We start from the raw sequence: 20,818 nt of genomic DNA, 5'->3' as shown, positions 1-20,818 counted from the left end.
GGTTGTTCTGGTTAGATTTCAAACAGTTCTCTTCATACTCCTCTTCACTTTCTTCGTCCTCATATGAGTCGGTTTCGGATTCAGAGTACTCCTCATATTCACTTTCTAAAATCGTCACGATTTTAGCTTAAGTAGTATGCAACCAATGCAACTGCAGTTTGTTACCAAGGTCGACAGATATATTGGGTCATTTGTTTATTAAATAATTATACAAAAAAAAGAGTACACTCACCGTCACTCTGGTCGTCACTGTCGTAGTATCCCATATTTTCGAGAATTTCTGTCAAAACAATGCATCCAATATTATTTGTGTTTATGTAATCGTTAATCGTTCTGGTTACCTTGCCAGTTGTAAGGTCTCTCTGGATAACCGCGACACTTCCAGAACAAGTGGTCACACGGATTCAGCTGTCGGCTCCTCAAATTGTCGCTCATCTTTTTGCAAAATAACAACAACAACAAACTGCGTAATATTCACACAATGCAAGCGAAACAAAGTCGTCAATTTTCGCGAGAACTGTCACGAATTTTAACGAGTGTAACCGATTCTGTGGGCACTGCAAAACTGGAATCGTTTCTATATTTTATCAACAAAAAACTAGGGACAGTTTTTAACGGAACTATTTCACAACACAAACTGTTCTCTTGTTTTATGAGCTAGTGCAGCTGTTCACTTCCCGCACTTGAATCACGATAATACAATCAAACCACTTATAAATAATGTGACTGATTATCTTTTGAAAACTGTGGGAATACCGTGACTTGTAACGTCAAATGTGACATTTGTCAGGAAGAAATCTGTAACTGGCGAAGTGTCGAACGCCAGGTGGCTCCAGGTGGGCAACTGTAAATCCAAACCAAAAAGCAAATTGTGTTTTCAAGGCTGCCAAGTTGGATGCCCAGCTGCAGCAGGTTTTGAAACATTATCAGATATCGTCGGAACTTGTCCCCGCTGACGATATCGAAACCATGAAATATATACCTATGTTCTAGTTGTGATAAGGGGCGGCGAGAGGGATTTATGACGCGTTTTTTACTTTTTATTGTTTATTTATTAAGTGATATTAACATAAGTGTAATTATATTTTTTACAATTGGCTCAGAAAATGGGGGCACTTCTCTTGGGCTGATTTTGTTTGCACTTGGGCTAGTTCTCGTAAATGCGCTCTACAAATCGCAAAAAATAAAAAGATCTCAATTATTTTGGAGCAACTACCGCGCCAATCATCTGGACGTTGCGACCAGCCCCTCAAACGCCAGTACTCGTCATTGTTGGGGTTGTTCTGGTTAGAATTCAAACGGTGGGCTTCATACTCCTCGTCACTTTCCTCGTCTTGATATTCCTCTTCACTTTCCTCGTCTGGATACTCCTCTTCACTTCCCTCGTCATCATATTCCGTTTCACTTTCCTCGTCCTCATATTCCATTTCACTTTCCTCGTTTTCATATTCCTCTTCACTGCACTCGTCCTCAGACTCCTCTTCACAGTACTCGTCATCACACTCTTCTTCACAAGACTCGTCCTCATATGAGTCAGTTTCAGATTCAAAAGATTCCTGAGAGTCATTCTCTAAAATCGTCATCATGTTCTTAGCTTAAGTGGTATGTAACCATGCAGCTGCAGTTTGTTACCAAGGTGATCGATATGTAGGGTCATTTAGGTATTTATTAAATTATGCAAAGAAAGAGTACACTCACCGTCATTCTGGTCGTCACGGTCATAGTACCCCATGTTTTCGAGAATTTCTGTCAAAACAGAATGGATTAAAGGCTAAACACCATCCACGTTGTTTTGGCATAATGGTAGGCCATGATTTATTTTTTTTAACGTTGGGCACACTGTTTGATTTCCGTCACTGTAAGATGTTACTGAATTTCCCGCGATGTCTGAGTGTGCTTCTATTGGAAACTAGTAAAACAGAACAATGCACTAGACATTGACGCTATTTATAACCTCAAACATAAACATAACTTAATTCAACAGACAGTTTTACTACCAAATTAAATGCCAAATTTCCATGGCCTTCCATTATGTCAAAACAACATGTATGTGTTCTTGTAATCAGTCGTTCAGATTACCTTCCCAGTTGTTAGGTCTCTCTGGATAACCGCGACATTTCCAGAACAAGTGGTCACACGGATTTAGCTGTCTGCTCCTCAAATTGTGGTTCATCTTTTTGCTAAATAATACCAACAAACTGCGTAAAATTCACAAACTGCAAACGAAGCCAAGTCGACAATTTTTGTAATAAATGTCACCAGCTTCAACGAGTATAATCGATTTTGTGGACACTGCAAAACTGGAATTGTTTTTGTATTACCATATCAACAAAAAATTAGGGGCACAATTTTTAAATGCGGAATTATGTAACAAACTCTTCTCTTGTTTTCTGAAATACCTAGTGCAGCGGTTCACTCCTGGTTCACTGCCCGTTTTTTAACCACGAGAATACAATCAAACCACTTCTAAATAGGATGAGTGATTATCTTTTGGCATCTGTGGGAATTACCTTAACTGGTAACTTCTTGTAACGTGAAATGTGACATTTGTCGGGAAGAAATCTGTAACTGTAGAACGTCGAACGCCAGGTGGCGCCAGCCTGATAACAGTAAATAAATCAAACTTGTTTGGTATTTATTTAACGGGAGTAATGGCAAAAGAGGAAAAAGCGTGAAGGTCACGCCGAAAGGCGCAAGGTCTCGTTATTTTAATGCCCGGATAATTGGCGCGATAAATATGATTGATGTCCGATTTCTTTTGTGAATCTAGCCGCCCATTGTGCGATTTTTTGCAGTTCTTTTGTTTCACTTTGACATGTATTATCGACGCGTCAATCACTCCACCTACTAATTAAACCCGGCCCATCATTTTTTCAGATAATTGCCGTGTTCTACGCAATTAGGTGCGAATAGTAATTTACTGTTAAAAAAAGAGAATCCCGTAAGTCATCAGTTGTAGTTGTCAAAAAACCGCAAGTGTCAATGCGCAACTGCGGGTTTAAATCCAGAAGGCGTGTTTATCAATGAATAGTAGGCGATGGGACAGTGATTGTTTGTGTGAATTGTCAGGCTCGCTCCCGTTCGTTCGCTCTGATTCGTGTTTTGGGGTGGAAATTGTGCTTTTGATGAATTAGTGTGTGTCCAGATGGCCGAGATCGCGACCAATTTCCCACCGCAGACGTACTCGTCCTCCTTCTTCCTCAATTCGCTGACCGATGTGAGTTTTGTAGGTTAGGTTCGCTCGCGAACAGGTCGAGGTGCATTGCACCCCGTCCGGCGTGCGGGTCTACGGCCGTTCGCCGAAGGGGTCGATCCGCCTTGCCGAAATCGCCCCCAGGAATCTCGCCTTTCAATAATAAACATCACTTAATTAACATAAACAATGCAATGTGTGCTCATTGTTTATGAAGTTTGATTCGCGTTACCACTGAAATACTGAAAATAATTGGCGAACTTTCTGGGTATTTCGCCTATTTATAGTTGGCATCACTGGAAATGACATTTTTGTCCCAAAGTCACAACAATTACGAATTAATTAATCAAACGTAATTATCACCTAGTCGATACTTCATCAATCATTTCTACCCTGGAAAATCAATTTTTATCGACTGTTAACTCCGGACACTGCAATCAAATGTTTTTTCGACAGCAACACTTATACAGAGTGAACACGAAAGTTTCGCTCTCTGTTGCACCAATTCGCAATAAATATCAAGTCTTTCAGTATCCGGTTGTTCCGGAAATGACGTCAATTTGTCTCGTTTAGTGCCAGCATAAAAGGAGTAACGCCATATCTTGACAAACGGAGCTAATAGTAAAGCAGCACACAGTTGCAACTATGTTATCCATTCTATTTATGAGGCGACAGGAATTCCAACAAGAATGTTACAGCTTTGAATACTAAGAAGAGTAAGCTTGGTGAGCGTTGACCAGTTGGAGATTAGCATGTTAATTTGAGCGCCGGTAAACAAGATAAAATTATTATGCAGAACACCTTTTAATATCAAACAATTATCCACATCTCGAGGTGTGTTGTTTGCAAAGCGATCAGTTGAAACGACACTCTTAAAAATAAATGTTTTGTTCATTACTCTGGAGTTACCTAAATTACAGCCAATTTGCGCTTCTAATTACTATTATTTGCCCAATTTTCGCAAAAAACCACTCTGAAGAGATTTGTTTTTCCCAACCAGTACCAGTTGAGTTTTTTCTGAGAGTAAAAACAAATTGTGTTGGTATTGATCTTTTGCCGAATTTATGTTATGGAAATGTACTTCATTGTTTTTTTTTCGTTCTGCGAATCGACTCGATCCCGGAGAATCTCTGTCGTCTCAAAATTTCCAAACGGACAACTTATTCCGGCTAGAAGGATCGAAAACAAGGCGACCACATGACATGATAACGGTAATCCCGCAATTTGCTTTCACGCTGTCCAAATAATTCAGTCCTGGTGGCATTGTTTCAAGTTGTGCGTTGTATTTTTTCGCGGTAAACGACTACGCAGGTACTAAATGGCGACATTAAAGCCATCTTGGTCCGAGCGTAATGTCCAGGTCCGCTAGCCGACCCCCAAAGAAGGACCTCCATGAGGCGATTTTCCCATCACGAAACTAATAAATTATGTTAATTTAATCTCCTTTGTTCTTTGTGTTTCCAAAACAATTGTCTGCGTCCGTAAAGATTTTTTGCAGCTTTGGTCATAAACCCCTCTGATTCAAAACCCGTCGTTATCAAAAACAAACTCAAAACTAACGACGAGGATGTCATAATCGCTGACGCAATCGTCGAGTCGTCGAAGTATTTTCCCAAATTGTTTGCGGAGGGTTTATCTCATCGCTTAATCAATTCAAGATCGAGATAAACACAATCAGCGCGGATTTATAATGGTCGGTTTGTTTACCGAGCCGCAATAATATTTGTAAAAGAGCGAGTGCAAAATCCGGATCGATGCACCACTTTTGCGTAGAACGGTTCCCCTGAAGTCGTAAATAAACTCTGATTGTTGTTGTTATCAGTGCAAACCTCAACATTTGGGTGACATTTTTTTCTGTTCCAGGAGGAGAAAAGTGCGGTCGGTGACGGCAATGACGCCGCCACCAAAAGGACAGACAACGCTCCCCTCCTGGACTGCTTCATCTCCACGGTAGGATTTGTACTAGAGATTCCCATCTGCTTCGTTTAACGCGAAGCAATATCGGCGCTATATTTACAACAATTGGATGGCACCCAATTGAATCGATTACAGTTGCGGAGCCATTTGACACAACAATCATTTTCATTTGCGTCACTACATTCTCTTGACCTTTTTGCGCGATGCGAAGGAAAATATGGCGAGGGATTGTTTTCGCGAAAGGCGATCTCGATGGGCGACAAATATTGCTCCAAGTATATGGTCGCAATTAGAAGAGGTCTGTCCTCGTTGCACCGGGAATTTAATCAATACCGATGATGAAACGTTTCGCAATCGCGGTGAAAATTCTTTTGCGTGACCGTTGTGGGATGTTTCCTCGTTGGAACGCCACGTTCTTGTCGGGGATCGAAAGAAGTGAAGTGAAAGTGTATCGAAATGGCATTCCTAGGAAATTATCGGCAGGAAAAAAACTGTTGTTTTTATGTCGAGAAAGGTGCAGATTAACGTCAGAATAAATAATGCTTTGTTATTTAATAAATGTTGTAAGATATGCAAAAAAACAAATTAACCTTGATAATATCGTGCTGAAGTATTAATATTCAGGTACTTGTTGTATTGTATCAGTATCGTAAGTTGTTACTTAAACCACAGATCGAATACAGTTAAATCAAGAAAAGGAGAAAGCACCTGCTGGATTCAGTTTCTTGTGATGATTATTTAACATTTATTTTCTTTGGTCTACTACGTGAAGAAAACTGTCGGCGACGAGACAATAAAAGAAATCCTTGAAACTGCTCAAAAATAATTCGTGGTTTGGTCGAAACAAACGTTTTGTGAAAATTTTAATATGTACTTTAAGTGATCCGGTTGTTCTCAGTTTCGCCTTATCTTTCTTTTTAATAACACCGTATTAAACTGTAACCACATGGAACAATAGTCTATTAAAATCTCGTTATCGAAATCAAATTGTCGTAAGATTTCCACATCAAGATTTTAAATTACGAGTAGGTAAATTTCTAGGAACCAGAATTGTTTGCACTGTTCGTAGAGGAATAAAACCCAAGTGCTCGTACATGTGTAATAGATATTTACGAAACAAGTGAGATTCAGACATTATCGCATGAGTGTGAAGTTTGCACAACGAGGCCGTAGGCCGAGTGTGTCCAATCGCGTAAGTGCGATAATAATGTGGTATTCCACGTGTTGGGCATAAATTTTTATCTACTCCATTCAAATCGGCGATGGTTTTCACAATTTATGCAAACGTAGTAGCCACTATCTAAATGTAAATAGCAAGAGAGATTGATTTCTTTGGACGAATATTTGTCTTCGGACAAATCCACATAGAATTAATAAAAAATATCAATCAGTCTGTTTCATTGTGTTTTTTTTATTTTTGTTTACTTTACGCACGGTATGCGGTAAACCATTTATTACCGCACCGAGTGCGGTAAAGTCATTACGTGCTTAAAATGGGTAGAATAAGTGGGACATGTCGCACGGTCATGAGAGACAGTAAGAGTAACGAGTTCGTTTTATCGAAACGTGCAAAAAGCTCGTACAGCAGGTAATAAATAACGACCAGATCAAAGTGCAAAGTACAGGTCTGGTAAAGTTCGACTGTATAAATCTAGTCGGTGTTGACTGAACTGGAATTTGATTGTTTTAAAGTTGAATAGCAAGCAGTGAAAAATGAATAGGTAGTTTATTGTAGCGCGGTGTGAAAAAGTTTAAAAATGTGAGAGGTGAATTACCGACAATTAATCTTAGGTGTTGTTATCGTATTTGTACTCCACAAGTTGTTTACAAAAATCGAAAAATCCAGGAAACGATTCAAGAGTATCAGACTACAACATTCTATATCTCGTTCACTTGAACTATGCAGTGATGGAATCACATAATTTTAACCCACTTGTTCGGTATTGGACAAGATCAAAAACGAGAATTTTAGTGAAACATTCCGTACCAGTGCAGCGTAGTTAATCTCGGAACGTTGTTTGTGTAATTGATTCAGTTATAATTTAATATACACTGTGTCCAAAAAGTCTGGAAATACCCAAATGAAAACGTAACGTATAATTTTTGAAAAAAATCTAAAAACAGGTCAATTAGTGTTTTAAAAAAGATTTTTTCTGCTGATATTTTCTTTTCGGTCTTTTCGATGACCTTGAAAAAGTTATGTTATAAAAACAAATTAGGTTTTTTCAGGAAATTTCTTATGTAAATTGAACATTTTTTTGACCGTCGGGTAGACATATTAAAAACGATAGTAAAAATGCGACGTTGCCATTTAAAAAAACCTCTGACCACATCATAACTCTTTCAAAGTCATCAAAAACAGCAAACAGATACCATCAACAGAAAGCTTTTTGAAAACGCTAGTTCACCTGTTTTTGCGTTTTTCTCGAAAATCATTCGTTTTTATTTTATTGGGGTGTTTCCAGACTTTTTGGACACCTGTATACAGGGTGATATTGAAAGTTGTACAGATATTTTAACCACGAACTATTAGCTTTATGTAGAACTCGAAAAAAATATTTAAAAAATCCTATATCAAAAAATAAAATGACGTTTATTTTTTGAGCTACAATTTTTTTTAATTGCTTTTAGTTTTCTACGTTGTCCTACAACCTCGTAGGTAAAATTTCGGCACATTTTAAAAATACATATACCGTGTATATCATGTTTTATAAAATGTACGCTAATGCGAAGTAACCTATAGGAAATATTGGGTGATTCAAAATGATTGTGGCCAAGTATGGCAACCTATGTACGAAAATTTATGTGACAACTGTGTTGGTAGGGTAGAGTTGATATTTCTTTGACAGTTCATTGTCGCGCAATTTTGAAAACTGTCAAATAAACGTCTAATTATATCAAAAAAATCAAATGCACGCTTATGAAATGTCATGCGAATGACAACTCTACCGCATCCACACAGTTGCCACATAAATTGTCGTACATAGTTGCCATATTTGGCCACAATCATTTGGAATCACCCAATATGTTTTAAAACAAGGAGACCGCATTGGTGTACGTTTTATAAAATATGATATGCAGGGTGTATTTTTAAAATGTGCCGAAATTTTACCTACGAGGTTGTTTGACAACTTAGAAGATTAAAAGCAATTAAAAAAAATTGTAGCTCAAAAAATAAATGTCATTTTATTTTTTGACAGAATTTTTTAGATATTTTTTCCGAGTTCTACATGAAGCCAGTAGCTCGTGGTTAAAATATCTGTACAACTTTCAATAACACCCTGTATAATTATTCCCAATTGGGGAGCGACTCCAGAAAAGTTTCACAAGACATTAAAGTTGTTTTATGATCTATCAGAAAAACTTTATTGTCTGTTTCTTCTTAGACGACTGACAACGAGAGGCGGAGCCGATGACGCAGCTGTTACGTGGTGCGCACGTGATTACTATACCACGCAAGTGAACGGAGTGTAGATTCCATTGACCTTTTTGCCTGCAAGGAATCCTGCAGAGTTTGTGTTTATTTTTTTAATTTTTGAGTGAAACTGTATCGACCTGACATTTGAAAGAAATTAATTTTTTAATTATATATTTATCTAGAAAGGAAAACGCTAAATGACGAATTTAATTGCAACACTCCCGTGACCGGCAATATTAATTATCAACTGAAAATGTGGTGGTGGAGCTGATGCGAAAGTTCATGAAATATTCCAATTGCCGTCGTAGCGAACGATAAAAACGTGTAATTTTTTGTGGTCGTGCGTAAGCGACATCAACACTCGTCGCTTTTTACTTTCACATCCACAATAATTACAGTTCTGTTTTATCACCCGGCATTATTTTCCTTGGCGATTATCGTCGTCAACGTTGCATCCGTGGTCGGTGGATGTTGACGTTACAAAAATATGTTGATTTTTTAAACACCGATGATTCAACGCTTCCGCCGATTCAAATTCAGCGATAAATCGCCGCTCGAACACCATCTGTTATTCAACATTATAATTACAGTAACAGTAGTGTGTTTGTTTAATCTGATCCAAAAAAAAAACAGGACTCTGATCATTCGTTATGTTGATAAGTTGTCAGCCGACATGTTGCATCGCGAATTTTAGACGACGCAGTTAAGGTACGCTTTACACCGTAAATTGCAAGGTTTTCCCAGTAAAACTAGTTTTTTTTTGCAGATGTCGCGATCGCTTTTGTTCCTAACCTGTGCTGTGTTCATTTTGCATCTGCATCCCACGCAGGCGACGGAATGCGTAATCCCGCACGAGCCAAAAACGAGAGTTTTCGACACGCTGGTTCAATATCAAGCCAATACCGTGCCCTTCGCTTTTGGAAAGGTCGGATGGCAAGGGAGCAACGTGGAGATCGAAAATTTGACGACCAAGAAGTTGGAAAAGAATTTGTTCGTGACCGATGATTCGTCGTCAATCATTGCGTTGAAGCTGAGCGACAAGGGAGTCGTTCAAGTCGACGATGGGGCCTTTTACAATTTGATCTGCCTCCACGAGTTGGTTCTGGACCGGAACAACATCACCGCGTTGACGAAAGGGGTCTTCGACGATTTGCTCAAGTTGGAGAAGCTCGACCTGAGCGACAATCAACTGGAAGTGTTGAAAAGTCGTGTTTTTGGCAGTTTGCACAACTTGAAGAGTTTGGATTTGGGCAAGAATCGGATTAAGACCATCGAAGGAGAAGCTTTTGTCAATTTGACTTCGCTGGAGTACTTGAATCTTGAGTCGAATCTGATCGCGGAGATCTCGCCAGATGTTCTTCGACCCTTGACCAGTCTGCAAGTGTTGATTTTGGATCGGAATCAGCTGCCAACCGTCCAAGTGGAACAGTGGAACGGTTTGGACAAGTTGCTGAATTTAAGTCTGACAAACAACCGTCTGAACGGCTTCTATTCCGGTTACAATTTTTCCTTCCCCTCGTTGAAGAGTCTCAATGTGAGCGGGAACACTTTGAGCGGGGTGAATATCTACTCTATGAAGAAGCACATGCCCCGCTTGGAACTGATAGATTTCAACGGCAATCCGATGCTTTGCGACGAGCTGCAAGTGACGATCGGATTTTTGAACCAGTCCGGTGTCAAATTTGTTCCCGGAAATAATCACTCGAGTGCCAGCATCCAAGGGATTGCTTGTAAGGCACATGTCCCAATGGCACGTCCACCTATCATGACGAAAGTTCTCGATGTGGTCGACAAGCAGTACCTGGAGCAATACGTCGACAAGAAAATCAGAGACAAGATGGACGACGTGCACAGCTCGATGGTGTCTCTGCAGATCGTGGTGGTCATCGTGTTCGTGGTGGTGGTCCTGTTTTTAATTTTCCAAGTCCTGACAAGGACGAATTGGTGCCGCGCGGCAATGCAAGATATAAGGGTGGGCGACGAGCCGCACATCGACAACGAAGACCCGGAGAATCTCACTCTGCTGGGCAGATAATTAAACCGATTTAATTCGATCATTTATGCCATGTGTGCGATATTATCCAATCAGGACCTGTCACAATTTTGTAATTTTATACATGGGGAAAATACAATCGCACTGCCCACATCTGTTTCGTTGTTTTATTGACATTTCGATCGGCACGACTCAATCAAAGATGTGCCTTTCAAATTTCAAGGACGGCGGTGTTCACGATCGCTCGCCTAATCGATTCTTTATGTTACAGTTTCTGTCGGGGAACAAGCGCTCGTCCAAAAATAGAGGAAGCAAATTCAAAGAGAGCCAGAAGGTAATCTTTGTTTGTTGCACGACCCCAAGCATCGACCTGTAACAGTGACTAACGCTAGTTTGCAGTCGAGCGGCATGATGGCGCCACTAACATGTACACTGCACTCTCGATCTCGCACCGCACAAATTAGACATTTGAAATTGTAATGCGAACGGACCATTTGCATAAATTTTTTGTACGTCGTGCGTAAGAGATTGACGCTTTTTTGCTTTGACAGATAACCAGCGATAATTGCTGCGCTTTTTATTAGCATAATCTAGGTTTTTTTCGTCGTTACCGTTTCTGCATCCTGAACGCGTCGAGGGCAGAAAAGTCATCCGTGGATGCGTTTTTCTGCTTTCGTGATTCACGACCGGTGCGATAGCATTATCGAGATGGGCAAGTCGAGGGTGCGAAAGAAACATTTTTCGATCAAGCGGTGACCGTCCAAAGTCACGTCTTGGCTTGGTTCGCACCGTCGCGGCCGCACCTGTCACATTTGTCGTCGAATACGAACAAAATAGACCTCGACTTCTTTCAGTTTTGTGCAAAATGCGATCGATTCGCCTCTTCAAGGTTCGCTGTCAGTTCACTTTTGCATAACAGTGGTGTTATTACGCACCAGCGTATGATTTTGGAGCGGTTTAATTAGTTTCCCGACGAAAAACACCGACTGAGTCACATTACTTAATTTACTTACTTTTGTTTCGATTCCGGTAGACTCGACATGACTCAACCGTCCTTAAACCCTCCTTTTTCCAACAACAACAATAACGCGTTTCTTTTGGTAAATGTACCGTTCAGACCCAAATTTGCCAAAATGTTTCCGTATTTTTCTCCAGCGATTGCGCAACAACAACCGTCTTTTGTTTGTGCAGATTTGTGCATTTGTTTTTTTGCTGGTGTTGCGTTTTCCTGTACGTGGACGTTCCTCGCGTGCACGAGCGCCGTGGAAGGTCTTCGGATTTGGAGCAGAAACCGACCATATCCAACTGTTAGGAACTCGGAGGTCATCATTGACGTCAATCGGGTGTCACGTGACACTTTTGAAAACCATTTTTTCTCTTCTCTCTCTCGGGAGCCGGGAGCGTGTGCGTTTAAGAATCGCTCGGGTATGCACTCGGCTCGTTCTTCGACCAGGATGGCCGACGGAAAGGTCGAATTTCGACGAGTCGACCAGATTTTTCGCTGTTACCAGGCGCGCGCGTCTTTGTTCCTTCCGTTGTTTCTTTTTGGGTTTTGCGGCGGCACGGGCGGTATTCGGCGCGATCATTGGGGATCGAATCGGTCGAGTTGGATTTCGCGTTTTCGACCGTTCGGTCTTGCGCCAATCCACGAAAACGTCTCGATCCGGAAGCGGAATTTTCAGTGGAATTTCTCGCGGCCGGTGTAAACCGCTCTTCTCTCATCAATAATGATAATTAGATGCATTCCATTGTGTGTTAACGGTTTTTTCTGTTGTTTGACGCAACCACCGTCGATTAAAAAAGAGGGCAACAGATCCGAAAGCGCACCTCGTATACCGTCGCGCTTCAATCTGGTGCAGCGCAGGGTTCCGTCCCGGGACCGGTCCCGTTCGCTCTTGAAACATCTTGTTGGGGCTTTCGCCTCTAAATTTTGATAAACAATACAGACATCGTACTGATTCATTCACGTTCGCTTTATTCACCATAAATTATTATAAATCGAAGCTTCCCGTGCGTTGACTCGGATTGACGTCAGTCAAACATCCATAGTCGATGCACTGAACTCGAAATAAACCACCAAGAACACAGATCAATCAATCTGCGACATTAATACTCAAATCGCACCATTCATGAACCGTCAACACTCGCATGGGATTAACGCGTTTCGCTTCCACGGAAGACATGTTTGATGGTTCGGCGAAGCGGTTTCAATTAAAATTGCAAAAAATCAATCGTCGCCCACTAAATGGCTTCTTTAATTTGACAGATGTGGAATACGTTTGATGCGATTGGTGTTCTGCAATCTGTATTGTTTTCTCGACGTCGATGCGGAAATTATCCAGTGTTTTTCCCGTTGTGCTGTTTTCTTTCGGAAAATTCCGTTTCCACCCGGAGTGGAGTTCATTGCATTGTTGCAAAGGCGAGTGGTATCGGAGTTGTCAATGTTTGACGTATTTAGCGTCTAAAAATAAAACGCACATTAAAACAGAAAGATAATATCGACGTATAAATAAATGTACAATGTTGTTTTATGTTTGGGGGTTTAACGTCAATCATGTCCCAATTCTCGACGGGACTGGAAAATACCGATTTCGACATTGTTGACTATAGTCGTTTGTCAAGAAACGGTATCTCCGAGAGAGATTGGTAAAAATAGGAACTGTATTATTATTCTCCCATGTAATTATTAATTTATCGGCGTGTAATTCATAGCGTAATTGATATACATACTCGTAAATTGTATTTGTAGCGAAATTATCTAATCGAATACCCTTCAGTGACGACTGTTTTGGAGGACCTGGCGATTGCAATTTGGCGTAGATACCGCACTTTGATATTTTTCCAGCTGTACTGATTGTTTAATTACATTTTTGTTATTTGTTGCTTGGATTGTTTAATTTTGGCCAACTGTCAGTACGTATGGCGTCGCTTTGATCCGACACATTTTCGTAAATATTGACGACAGACTCGTGGACGATTTTTTTTCGAAAGTAAGAGCTTTTCGCATCCTGTTCGTAAATATAGAAGAGGAATCGTTTCGGGTTGTTAACATCGACGCGGTCGAAGAAGAATTTTTGTCGTTGGAAATATTTCAGTAAATCGGAAATTGTCGACGGTGTTATCGTCGGAATGCGTCCGATATGGACGCGACAATCCGAAAAGTACCGGTTTTTCGGACAATAACATCTGTCCCGACATATTTTTTTACGTTTAACGCTGTATATAATAAAAATCAATCGTAGAGTAAACAGAGACCGGCGCTGTTTAATTAACTGCAAAGTTAAATGGTTTTGTAAACTTCACAAAAATTTAGGTTAATCACTTCCTCTGTGATCGCGTCGAGTATTAAAAAAATATATGAAAAAAGCTCGACGTCAATGTTTATCTAATAATAAGTAATCGCGAAGCGAGGAGTTTGTTCGTGGAGAAATGGGCGCCATTTTAAAGATGGCGCCGGAGCCGTTCGACCATTTACGATTGAGCGTGGAGTTTTGGGGTCTGGATCGGATAAAAATGACAGAAGAGAATGTTGACAGGTGATAGGCTCGACTGCAATTACGTCAGTCAGTTTTTTTTGCGGATCGATTCGTATTTTTCCTTCATTAATAACTGTGTTATAACCGGTTTTAAATTTCCATAATTTAAGAAAAGCGAAGAATCACGCGCACCACTTATACCATCTACCAAAATTATGTATTTTTTTGTTTGGAAACAAATCGAAAGCGCGCAGTAATTATGACTTTCCCTAATTCATCTAATGTAAATTAAGAAACTGTGACCGTCACAGACGTACATCCCGACAATCGAAGAAAGTCGATGGGTGAAATTGAACTACGCGGGTTATTTGAATATTTTTCGACCTAATAATGAAAATATGTAGTAATTAATGCAACAGGTGGTGGAGGGACTAGTTTTTTTTAAGTGGGAAGTTTACACACACGAGAACAGCGAGCGTAAAACAAAGTGCTGTCATTATGTAGCTGAGGTAACCAGATAAAAGTCAAAATTTGTCACCGTGTTGAAGTGTACACAACTTTATAATTATTTCCACAAAATGAGTGAATGTGGTAGGTATTTCTGTACCAAATTAAGAAAACTTGTGCAGTATCAAATAAAGTTTCCCAAACTGTAAAAAAATTACTTGATTTCACATTGTGCAAAATGCCTACTTTAAGTCGACAAAAGTCCAACGGAGCTAAATCCGTTGAATAAGGCGGACGTATCAGCAAATATTTAGTACGTAAATTCAGCAATTTTTGCCATACGCCTGATCAAAATGGATTCCAAAGCACTTTTCATCCATCATTTGACTGTTGAAGGATCATTAATCAACAATGTCTCTTTTACATCTCAGAGCAGTGGAGCTTTGCCATCTATGGTGGTGGCAATCAGTATCCTTCCAACGTGCGAACCGTTTTTTTTTTTTTTTGGTGGTTTGTTGTGGTGGACCTGAGTCTCATCAGTAGTAACAAATCCACATAAAAACTCAATGGTATTCTTCTGGAAACGGTAGAAACAGCCTTGAAAAATTTCCTCGGCGTCCATCTTGAAAAGAACTTTTTCGTAATCTGTTCTTTGGTTAATTTGTCACATGCCGGGTCGCGAACTTTTCAAGCAACCCTCGTAAATCCGAGTTTGATTATTTTTTGTGAATTTATTTTCCCAAACTTCATGTATTTTGCGGAACACGTTCGAACATTCTTTAAACGTGATTTCTCCTAAACTTCGGGTGGTATTCGCATCGATTATTTACTTTCGAGCTGCCAACGTAACTCTCTCGGATCGATAAAATCAATTGAGAAATTGTACCGGAAGAAACATCGCCGATTTATTACGGTAGGAGCGGATAAAAGAAAACATTGCAGATTATGGTACCCTTCAGCATCCAATAAACAAAAACAGTGGAATCATATTTTTAGAAGAACCTCGAAGCGGAACAATATTTCTTCGTCTAATCTTGTCCCGACACGTTGTTTATTTATTGGTATTATTTTCGATTCACGCGGAAGACATAAAGCCAGTTAAAAAACAACCGCGATAACGTATCTGGTGGTGGGAACGGGGCATCCGCCGCTGCGACGCGTGCAGAGGCGGCCTTAGCCGACGATAATTTATACAATTTCATGTATAATTGGGACGCCCTAACCAACGAGTCATCGTATCACAGAGAGAGAAAGCTTCGCATTGACGTCAATGGATACCAGTGGCTCCCGTTTCACCTAGTCGACCGGCGACAGTTTCTGATTTTCAGTCATGTTACGTAACAATAAGAACGGTAGAGGCGGCGGCGGTGGTCTCCCGCGCTCCTTCTGAGGCGGCGAAGAACGCCCGCGACCCGTGCCGGAGGCGTAGACGCGTCGTCGTTGCCGCGCCGCCCGCACGAAGGTCCTGCTCGCTCGCGTCTTCGTCCTGCGAATGGTGATGGTCGGTGCGCGCCCAAGAACGTAAATGTCGGTTAGTGCTGTGGACTTTTGTGACTTTGCCGGCTGGAAAATGGATCACGTCTTGTCGTTGTTGGCGTTTTCGGGCAGCTTGAAGGTAAAGACATAAAAGAATCGCTGACGCACTTCGCTATCGCAAAATAACGGTCCGAGGACTTCCGAAATTTTCACCAAACGGTGTTAATTCGATTCGTACATTTTGTATTGGTTGTTTTTTTTTGCGCCTTCGATCGGTTGTTGACAACAACAAAAATGTTTGCGTTCGCGATTTGTCCAAAAAATCTCGTTTCGGCGATGTAATTTTTTTTTGCACAATTTTAAATCAAGTTAGTGGATGACGTCAATGCGAGGTTTTAAATTAAGCAAATATTTTATAAATGCCAAATCGTCAGGTTTTCAGATCTTAAATCTTCGTTAATTATTGTTTTTTTTTTGAGCTGTGGGAGATTGCTCGCACGTGAAACTGTGCTCGGTGTTTGTTGTTGCAAGAACCCGATTTAATCGGACGTATCGACTCGAAATCGACGATTTCTGACCCACTCAAAACGATATTCTAGTTTCGAAACGAGACTGGAATTTACAATGAAGCAATTACAGAAATTTACGCCTCAGCTATTTGTTTAATTAGTCCCGACGACACATTTTCACACTGTTGATCTAACGTTGCAATTGTTCAGTATATTGAAAAAACTCAACTGCGGTTTACATTCGTTTGTTCCGCCACTGCCGTCATTGGAATCTCGAAGGCGCGTCTTGGCTCGGTTCGGCCGCTGATGCCCAACAATCCACGTGATCCGCGTCAAAAAGTATAAAATCGTGACAAGACAAATAGATTTTTCAGTCGAATCGCTTCAATTTAAGAGAAAAATCGAAACAAAAAGTTTTAGCCCCTTTCACGCCAGAATGTTTAGGCGTAACGTAAACACAAGAGAATACCACCAGTTATACACGTACGTTGCGAATATTGTACGGTTGCCGTGAACGGCAGCAACTTCCATTATCGTTGGGGAATGTAGCAATTTTTTTTCCGCTCGCGAAATTCAGCAGGGCCCCGGAGAGGTCTCGTGAGTGGTGATCACACGACCGAAACAATTGACAATAATTATGATAAGTTGCTTAAGTAAATCGTCGACTTAATTCGAATTCTCAAGCTGTTTACGTAACTTGCGCATAATTTAATAAGCGATGGGAACTGAAATTGTAATTGGGTCGAATTACGTGCGAGTCGGGTCACAGTGTACGTGGCGCAACGTAGGTCGCAGGTGAATTTTCTTCGGGACGATTGTCGTGTCGAGGTCGAGAAAATCGACCTCGTTCGTCGATGAACAATCGAAAAAAAATTATGTCTCTGTTGCGTTAAGCCCACTTTAGGGAATTATTAGCAATAACTCCGATTACGGCGCGAATAATAATAAGTCGTTAATGTTTTGCGGTCGCGTCTTGTGAGGTCCTGGCTCGATTCGTTGTTTTTAAAATTTTTATGAATCATCTGCGAAAATTCAATGGATTAACAGATCGCAAATCGGTTTGTTGTTACGCTCGCCCAGAGTTATTTAACGCCAATGTTTGGGTGTTTATTTTGTGAGCGGTCGCAGCTTCCTTTGAAGCCGGACCTTTAACTGACAAACTCGCGTAAACCGATGTAACTTAGTGTTGAGTTACTGCAACGTAAAGAGGCCATGGGCCCGATCGCAAAAAAAATCGTAAAGCGATCAAATCAGCCGTTGTTTATGGAGCGACGGACGTTTGTTGGTTGAAAATTGCAAGTTTTGGAGGATACCAGGTGGTCACCTTTTTAATCATATGTCAAGAGGGAATTTTTATGTTGCACACCAGGACAATAACGGAATGGTATTGGATTTAGTATGTTGAAAGTGGTGTGGTCAGGAAATGTTTCGTTCAGGACGAGAACGCGGATGCAGCTTTTGATTGGATGTTAGCCAGCAGAATCAGACAAGATTTCTTGGAATTTAGAAACCGTTATGTACGAAATGAGTGCGAGAAGACATTTTACGCGCATGAGCGCATTATTTGAGGGACGAGCGACGAAGAAGCGAGTGCTTCATTTGCGCGAATGTGCCGAATACGTCTTCTCGCATCCAGAAAGCATTCGCACCAGTGCGCGAAGGTCGATTTCGCGCACTAGTGCTTCAAAATGGCTTGCGACCGCGTCGTAGTGCGCGAATATCGATTTCGCGTACTACTATGCGGTCACGAAATGTCATTTTGAAGGTAGTGAGTTCAAAAAATACTATAAAAGTGTAGAATGAAAATGGTAGTTGTGGGGGCCTCGTCGGAAAATAAGCATTTACAACTTGACTATTAGCGACTAGATAATAAATGTAATAATAAATTACTGCCACGTGTAGGCCAATCAATCGGTGACATTAATTAATACCTGTTTAGGTTTACGGCTGGAGGTGTCAGAGTCTTTCCAAATGGGGGGGTCGGCGCCTTCGTTTTTTCCAAAAAATTCTCAAAAAAACCGCGAAACAGCAGACGATGTTTATCTTCGCGGAACGCCGCCTCCGTTTACTATGCGCTACTATACGACACAGGCAATTGTTTATTATGATATCGTCGGTCGATTGTGTTCCGAGACGTCGCGTGGCCCGAAAAACACGTTCAGGATGTGTTGAACGCTCGATTTCCTCAAAGCAAACAAACAGATTTTCGACAAAACGTCGACTTTCGCGAAACAGACGAACTTTCAAAGTCGTCACGGTGAATACCGACCGTTTCGAAAAGGGAAGACGTCGAAGGAAAAACCGCAGGATTCGGGAAATCGATCGTCGAGCGACGGAGGGCCCAAGTTGGGGCACGTCGATGGTCGGAACCGAACAAATGTTTGGTAGTTTTATTGGGCACAATTCGGGCTTATCCGGTTGTTTTAGTTCGGCTTAGTTGTGCCAGTTTGGCGTTTGCGAACGCAACACCAAAGGGCGCACCGCAAGTTCGCGTCGTTCGCCACCAACTCGGACGGATTTGGTTCGGTGTACTTTGCAAATTGTTGCGGTCGGGGTCGAACGTCAGCGATTAATTTTGATCGATCATGTCTGTGCATCCGTACTTTCCCACGTGTAATGCTGGTTCATCGGCTCGGGTGGCCAATTTTTTTCCGGGAAAATTAGAAAGTCCGGTCAGTCAGATGATGTGGTTTTTCTGCCAAGTTTTCCCAACGTGATGCAACCTGCAACGAGTCGATCGTCAGTTGATGAACTAATTGTCGGAGTTGTTTGTATTAGGGGTTCACCTTGATGGTTGCTGGCAGCGTTCTTTTGTTCTGTTTTGCGGTTTATTTTCGTCGTTGTTTGTTGTTTTGTCGTTTTGGATTGGAGGCTTGAAGGGGCGAGATGATTTTTGTTCAGAGGGGTGCAAAAATGCGTACCGAAAAAATTGCAATAATTCTGAAAAATTTAGATTTCGAGAACAGTTTCAAATGATTTGCAACATTGCAACTGCGTAGTATATCTTTCGAATTGCATCTAGAAATTTCCAGTAGTAATTTGCAACAACTCTGCAACTAAAAAAGTTGATATTTTCAAATATTCATATTTCGTTGGTATGTACATATGTATATTCATTTAATATTTTCATATATTCATAATGTCAAAAAGGAAAAAATTAATTATGGGAACACGTGTATCGAGAAGCAGGGCAAGCCTGCCAAAATTTCTGAAATACATATGTATCGGGTGTTCAGTAAAGTTTCCTGTCGAAGTTGGCGTTGAAGAGTCGATCGTGAATGCACCACGGATCAGCTGTTTAAATCTAACCTCACTTTTTGCGTACTTTTAATCTGCAGACTGACGAGTGGTGCGTTCACAGTCGACTCTTCAGCGCCAACTTTGACGGGAAATTTAATGAACACCCGATATTTTATTTAAATCGACAACATTAATATATGTATTTAGTAGAGTATAATGAACGACGGTTCATGACAAAAATTGGTTGGTTTGCTTTTTCCGTACAAGTTAATTATAATAAACAAGTAAATTATGTTTTTCTTTGTCGTTTCAGAAGTAAACTGCATTTTAAGGAAAAATAATTTTTTGTACACTCATTAAAAGTAGTACAAAATTTATTGAACACGTGAATAAATAGTACATTTTTTCCATGAGCGAATAAAAAGACACTGGGCACGTGTTCCGCACAATAGTTTTGTACGACTGACTGCAATTGGAAAAACAAGTAACATCAATACGAAAATCCAAAATTTTACGTTCCTGAAGACAAGATGGCGACACAACGTCACTTGTGGTAAATGCACTCATATGACCATTTCGGTGCATGCATTTGCATAACGGCAGTCTGAAATAACGACAGGCTACGGTAATTTTTTTAACGCTTTTTCCTTTTTTGCTCAGTTTCCACAAACATAGGTTTCATGCACTAAACTGTAAACTTCCCACTTGTAAAAAAAAAGTAGTACTTTGTACACATGCTGCGTAAATAATTATTTTAAAAGAGGGGATGCAAATAGCATTTTAATTTTTAAAACTCTTCTGTGTATAACGTATCGTTAAAATATTATTCAAATTATACATATTCTTCTTTAGTTCTAGCAGCATTACATTTTTTTTTTGGAATTTCCAATCTATCTGCTAATCGTCATCGAATATTCGTGTAATTTTTATTTGTTAAGTGAACAGATTGTCTTGGTCTACACGTTTGATGAATTTATAATAAATCTGAATTTTGACAAGTTTTACCTGGGTCATCTGAAAAGTTTGCTGCCTACCAAATCGATAGCATTCTCGATGTAGCTAAAAATTTCAAGTATTTCAAACGACCAATACATTTTTTTCATCGAACTGTTCAAATGACCCTTGTATGTTGGTTGGAGGTGGGGAAAA

The 20,818-nt window shown here is 40.5% G+C and overlaps 1 protein-coding gene across 6 annotated transcripts in view; it reads left to right on the top strand.

Moving 5' to 3' along the window:
* The first annotated feature begins 3,020 nt into the window (after positions 1–3,020).
* Positions 3,021–20,818, top strand: part of IP3K1 (inositol-trisphosphate 3-kinase-like protein) — a 36,527-nt gene continuing 18,729 nt past the window's right edge. The window contains exons 1-3 of one of the 6 annotated variants that reach the window (XM_069041303.1): positions 3,021–3,217; positions 5,057–5,143; positions 9,295–10,678. In XM_069041303.1, coding sequence (XP_068897404.1) covers positions 3,146–3,217; positions 5,057–5,143; positions 9,295–10,563 — 1,428 coding nt within the window. In that variant the 5' untranslated portion in view covers positions 3,021–3,145 and the 3' untranslated portion in view covers positions 10,564–10,678. Of the gene's footprint in view, positions 3,218–4,984; positions 5,002–5,056; positions 5,144–9,075; positions 9,237–9,294; positions 10,679–10,792; positions 10,856–15,801; positions 16,060–20,818 lie in introns of those variants that run through there. The other 5 variants (XM_069041304.1, XM_069041308.1, XM_069041305.1 and 2 more) reach the window with 5 other exon arrangements.

Source organism: Tenebrio molitor, chromosome 3 (assembly GCF_963966145.1).
Source record: "Tenebrio molitor chromosome 3, icTenMoli1.1, whole genome shotgun sequence".
Classification (NCBI taxonomy): domain Eukaryota; kingdom Metazoa; phylum Arthropoda; class Insecta; order Coleoptera; family Tenebrionidae; genus Tenebrio; species Tenebrio molitor.
This window is presented reverse-complemented; position numbering and strand designations above follow the sequence as displayed.